This window comes from Crocodylus porosus, unplaced genomic scaffold (genome assembly GCF_001723895.1).
Source record: "Crocodylus porosus isolate Cpor-Errol unplaced genomic scaffold, CroPor_comp1, whole genome shotgun sequence".
Taxonomy (NCBI): domain Eukaryota; kingdom Metazoa; phylum Chordata; order Crocodylia; family Crocodylidae; genus Crocodylus; species Crocodylus porosus.
The window spans coordinates 232,371,963-232,377,279 of record NW_017728886.1 but is presented as its reverse complement, the minus strand read 5'-3'; the positions used below and the strand labels follow the sequence as shown (position 1 = coordinate 232,377,279).

At 40.1% G+C, this 5,317-nt stretch overlaps 1 protein-coding gene across 2 annotated transcripts in view; it reads right to left on the bottom strand.

Moving 5' to 3' along the window:
* MTDH (metadherin) overlaps positions 1–5,317 on the bottom strand; it is a 33,876-nt gene that overhangs the window by 4,766 nt on the left and 23,793 nt on the right. For both annotated transcript variants that reach the window (XM_019550933.1, XM_019550926.1), the window contains exons 9-10: positions 1,846–1,973; positions 704–823 (exon numbers count right to left, since the gene is read on the bottom strand). In XM_019550933.1, coding sequence (XP_019406478.1) covers positions 704–823; positions 1,846–1,973 — 248 coding nt within the window. The remainder of the gene's footprint in view (positions 1–703; positions 824–1,845; positions 1,974–5,317) is intronic.

Genomic DNA, 5,317 nt, shown 5'->3' with positions numbered 1-5,317 from the left:
CTGCAATAAAACAGATTTTCCTCAAGACTTCTCAAACGGTTAGCTACAAAGGTGACCTCTAGAACTTCTATTCCTGCCAGATAGCAACTAACTTCTTAGATTCTCCTAGCTGGCTCCAAGTCATGGCCATTTAAGATTTTACATACACTAAACTACTTCTATACCTTCAATAAAGTTAAAACAGCCTTTCACAATATTCTGCTGCAGACCTGCCAAAAGACCTTCCATCTCTTATTTCTTTAGCTATTAAAATTGTCCATCATGAAGATGATCTTCCAAAATATAGGAGTGAGTGGGCTTCTTTTGCAAAGGAAACCAGTGATTGCTAATGGCATCCTTAAGGGAAATAAGGAATCCAATTTATTTGAAAGAAGGGTATATTAGTTCAGATTAAATGAAACTGAGTTTGAGACCACCACCTATATTTTCCTTATGTTTCATGAATTCTGCCCATCAATTATCATGCACTTAAAATGAGGGACTATTCAAGAGAATTGAATCATGTTGACCGTAAAATAGTCATGCAACTGCATGTAGCTAGCATTACAATTTATGACATAATCAATCATTTTAAGAATCGTTATTTATTTTATTGTTGGTTGTTAAGATTTGAACGCTGAGAAACAGTGCATCTTTCATAATTTCCAAGAATTTTGCCCTATGAGTCAGTATTACAAAAAATATATATCCCTTTTCATTTTACCTGTGCAGGAGAACAAGCTTCTTCACCTTGCTTCTTCTTTTTCTTCTTCTTTTTCTTGGATTTGCCACTGGTAGAACTCTGAAGAGTTGGCTCTGCTTTTTCTCTCTCATCATCTGAAGCCTTAATATTTAAAGCAAGAGACCGAGTCTATAGTAAGCATTTCACTACTTTTCATTGACACAGATTGTGAGCAAGTACATCTTTTGTATAAATTGTATTTAATGATACACGTGGACAGATTAAATTGAACTAGTAAAATTAAGGCCATTTTGAAAAGAAAGCCATTCTTTACAGGCTCTGGTAAGTCATTCTGACAGTAATATGTATAGTAAAATGACCATGCTCGTACATTTGCTTTATGCGATTAACAACAAAGACATGGTAAGCACTATGATGACAGCTCTTGGTATCAGCATAAGTTATTTTGTGTGTTTTTCCTGAATACCCTTCTCCTTTGTAAATTTTTTTTCAGGGTTTACAGCTGTATGGGGTAGGGCTTGCAGAAGCTACATGTAAAAACAGAGCACATGGGATCAGCAGTTCCTTGACCATACAAATCATGGGCTATACAGAGTAAAATATTGGCAAGAGGGTATTACAAAGAGAGATTTGCATCCAATAGAGAGCAATAGTGAGCTGGTTTCAAAAGTGAACACACTTCATACACTGTGACACCATAACTGTTTGCTATAAAACTAAACAGATGAAGAGTGGAATCTAATCAATTACTGAAAATACTTAATGTCTTCCTTCTTGATTACATTTTTGCCATTAATAATATCAGTTATATTTAATAACTGACAGGTGCACACAACTTGGGAATTAGACTATTACTGCCACATGCACTATACCCAGCATGGCCAACCTATGGCACAAATGGCAAGGGCAGCCTCTCTGTGTGGCATGCAACAGATTTGAGGGGTGGGGAGTGGGGACAGGCAGCACAGGAACAGATAGGGCAGGAAGCAGAAGGCAAAGCAGGAAATCAGGTAGGAAGCAGCAGTCAGGAAGTAGAAAGCTTAGCTGCAAACTGGACAAAGAAAGGAGACCGGAATAGTACATAGGATGGACACTACAAAAATGCAAAAAGTTGGTAAAGTCTAAGTTAGGGCATTCTGTAGGCAACTTAGGTTGCCATCTACCTTCTGAACATCAGATGATAATTCTTCAGGTTGTGCAACAGAAGCAGCCTTTTCTTCATCTACCCAATTTCCCCATTCTTCTGCTGGTGCATTCCAGTCAGAGCTGGGATCAGCAGAAGACAGTCCATCTACAAAGATTAGAGACACAGGTTTTAAGCAGAGGTGCTTGTTTTACTGATCTGGTTTCCATCCCAAAATTAATTTACTGATATTCTTGCACACTATTTTTATCCAAAACATGCAGGCCTTTGTTCCATTTTGCCATTGGTTTATTTCAGCAACAACTCCACAGATTTATGATGATGGTCTATTATCATTACATTGAGTGTAAAGTTATTGGCAAACAGTATGAAAGAAGTCTATAGCCTACCGTTACTAAATACTGGCAGCAATTCAATTTTAAAACACCTTATGCCAGGTAATGAACAAGACAAAGATGCTCTTATTCTCAGTATACCCAGCATAGAGCAAAGAGATGTAAACATCTTCTGAAGAATCAACTATGGCAAGGTTTAAAATAAATTAAAAAAGTTCCTATCTACCTTTCACCTAATTAAAAAAAAAAAAAAAAAAAAAAGATGAATATACTGAACTCAGGTAAGTGACAGACTAATGATTAGGAGAAAGTTTACACAAAGTATACAGTCTTTTCCTCTATATATCCAACTATACCAGTATTATGTACCCTCAAGACTAATCTCCTTCCTATCACAGGCAATAAGTTGGCTTATAACTGATCTGTGGTCCAATTGCTGACTGACGAAACTAAAAAAAAAATCTTTACCAAAAATACTGGCTTTTCACTTGCAGGTCCCCAGAAAAAACCTATACATTCTTTTCTATTATTAAAGCTCATTTTTGGGTATGCAACAAACTCCCCTATTTTCATCTAACCTGAATTAGAGAATATAAGTGTCTACAACCCACAGACTGAACTCTTGCTTCTATCACCACTGTGCTTTTGTTGCTTGACATTTGAGACAATATGACCTTGTTAAGCTTATAGCAACACAGTTAACAGGATAACATTTTCTGGGCAGCAGCACAATGTAATCACTTTTTAGGCGAATGAGCTAATAACATGCACTATGTTGATAGTGAGAGCTACCATATTTCTCTTATATTCATAAAGGTAAACTTCATTAAATACACTATTGATCACTAAACTGCTGCCAAAGCAGCATGTGCTCAGTAACGGAAACCAGCTATAAAGCTGATTAAACGGTAAGCATAACTATACAACATGTGGCCCATATTGGGCAAAAATACTGATGGGAACCCACCACAAGAATAGGTTACTGCAGCCCACATAACATACATAGTACTGCTCTTAGCTCCCCACAACACCAATGCTTTTTCAAGTTATTGCCAGCTACTGCATCAACTACATTTTGACTTCCTCTTCATTCCCACAGCTGAGTTGCACCTCTTTCCTATTTCCAATGATCCGTTTCTTTACTAGCCTTAAAAAAGTCTGACAAACAGGGGCCCCAAACAGTTCGCTCAGAATCCTTCTCTGTTACCCCCTCTTTCAGTATGTTGCATACAATTAGCGTGACTCTATGAGGTAGAGCTGGAACACACTGCCCTGCACCTCATCTAAACATACATTTTTGGACTCACATACAAGAACTCCCAGTTCCAGTCCTGAGTGGGGGGGACCAATTAATACATGGTTCCTTCATGGATATAGGGGGGTGGTATCTGGAGTGCACACCCCTACCGAGCAGTTCTAAGCCATGCCTTGAAATTCTATTGACTCTGGTGGGGCCCAGCCCAATGAACTATATGGTAAATCATGAACCTTTGGCTTTGGATTAATATGTGGTGTTTGTACTATACGTAAGTAGATATAGAAGTGCTGCTTAAAAGTGTGTTTAAGGAATACCTAAAAAAAGTCAAATGCATCAATTCGGGATGAACTACATCCATGGGTACCTGTAGTAAACTGCCTATGCACAAATTACAATAAAATGTTTACTTCAAGTGTTTTCAAATTTGCCCCCTCCCTTCCATTTGCTCAGGGAAAGCAGAAAATACAGTAAGGGGGCAGGGAGAGCCTGCAGGAGAAAGAAATGGCGGGGGGGCAGAGGCATTACCTGAATCCCTGGATTTTTCCTGCTGCAGCATTGGGAAGGAGAGAAATTCAAAGCAAACCTCCATTAATTAGACTTTATACCTGGAAAATTATAACGAATCTACACAGTTTCCATATATAGAATCTAATTAACTGGGAGGTTGTCTTATAGTATCCAGGGTCACTTTATATTCTAATGAATATGGTATTTATTTCAATTTGATCACGGCAGTAAAAAAAAAGAATTGTAAGCATTTATTAAGAAAAACTGGAAATACGTGAATCTGTAATAGAGAAAACTCTACAAAACACTAACGAGGCCAGTGTTGTACAGATCAGAGTGCTGGGCAATGGAGGAGCAGTGGCTGTCCATGGAAAGTGACAGAGGTGAGGATAATGGGGTGGATTTCTGGAGTCGGCAAGAAAGGTCACATAGAAAAGAGATACCACAGTAGGCAAAGGTGATATGAACAGTGAGAGTAGACGGATAGATGCTTGGTCACACAGCATAAGGACTAAAAACTAGTAGGAAACTTTTAGAACACTCCTAAATGTTTTTAAAAATTTAAAGTACCTGGTAAGTTTGCTTCACAAGCACATGTGCAATAGCAGGGGGCTAAAACAAAAATGTGTCTGTATTAATAGACTAATTCCAATCTGTGCTAACTGTGCTTTAAATCTACAAGAAAAGCTCAAAAGAAAAAGGCAATCAGCTTGAAAGTAAATTTCAAGGTCTGTACTTTGTTTGCCTTTAGTAGGGGTACACTGATATAATCGGTTGGCTATCGGATCAGCACTGATAAAAGGAGAAATTACATTATCAGTTATAGCCTTTTTTTTGTTTGTTGTAGTTGATAATTACAGCTGTGTGCCCAGAGCACCCAGGCAGGTGTAGGCCAGTCCCCATGCCCTCTTGCTGGCCGGAGCCCAGGGCAGACTACAGGTCCTGGTGAGCAGTGGGAGGGGGAAGGGTACCAGGGAGCTGACACAGGGTGCCGTGTTCAGCAACACAGGGACCACTGCTGGCTCCTGTGGCCACCACAGCAACACCACATGCACACCAGGGGCCAGAGCACCAGGGCTGCATGTTGGCAGGGGAGGGCGGCATGAGGGACACTGTTCCACAGGGCACCAGGTGCCTTTGCAACAGTGGTTTCTCCCTGGCAGCCGCAGGAGTTCAGCTGCGCAGGGCCCACCAGTGTTTGAGACAGAGGTGTGTTCTGGGGCTCCAAATGCATCCAGTTGATGTGAGGGTTGTCCCCACCCTCCCAGGACACCAGCATGGGCTGCACAGGAAGTGGGTAGGAGCTGTAGTTGAGGTGGCAATGTGCATGGGCTGGAGCAGGCAGGAGGGGTGTGCGCACGTATTAAAAGAATGCAAAAAAAAAAAAAAAA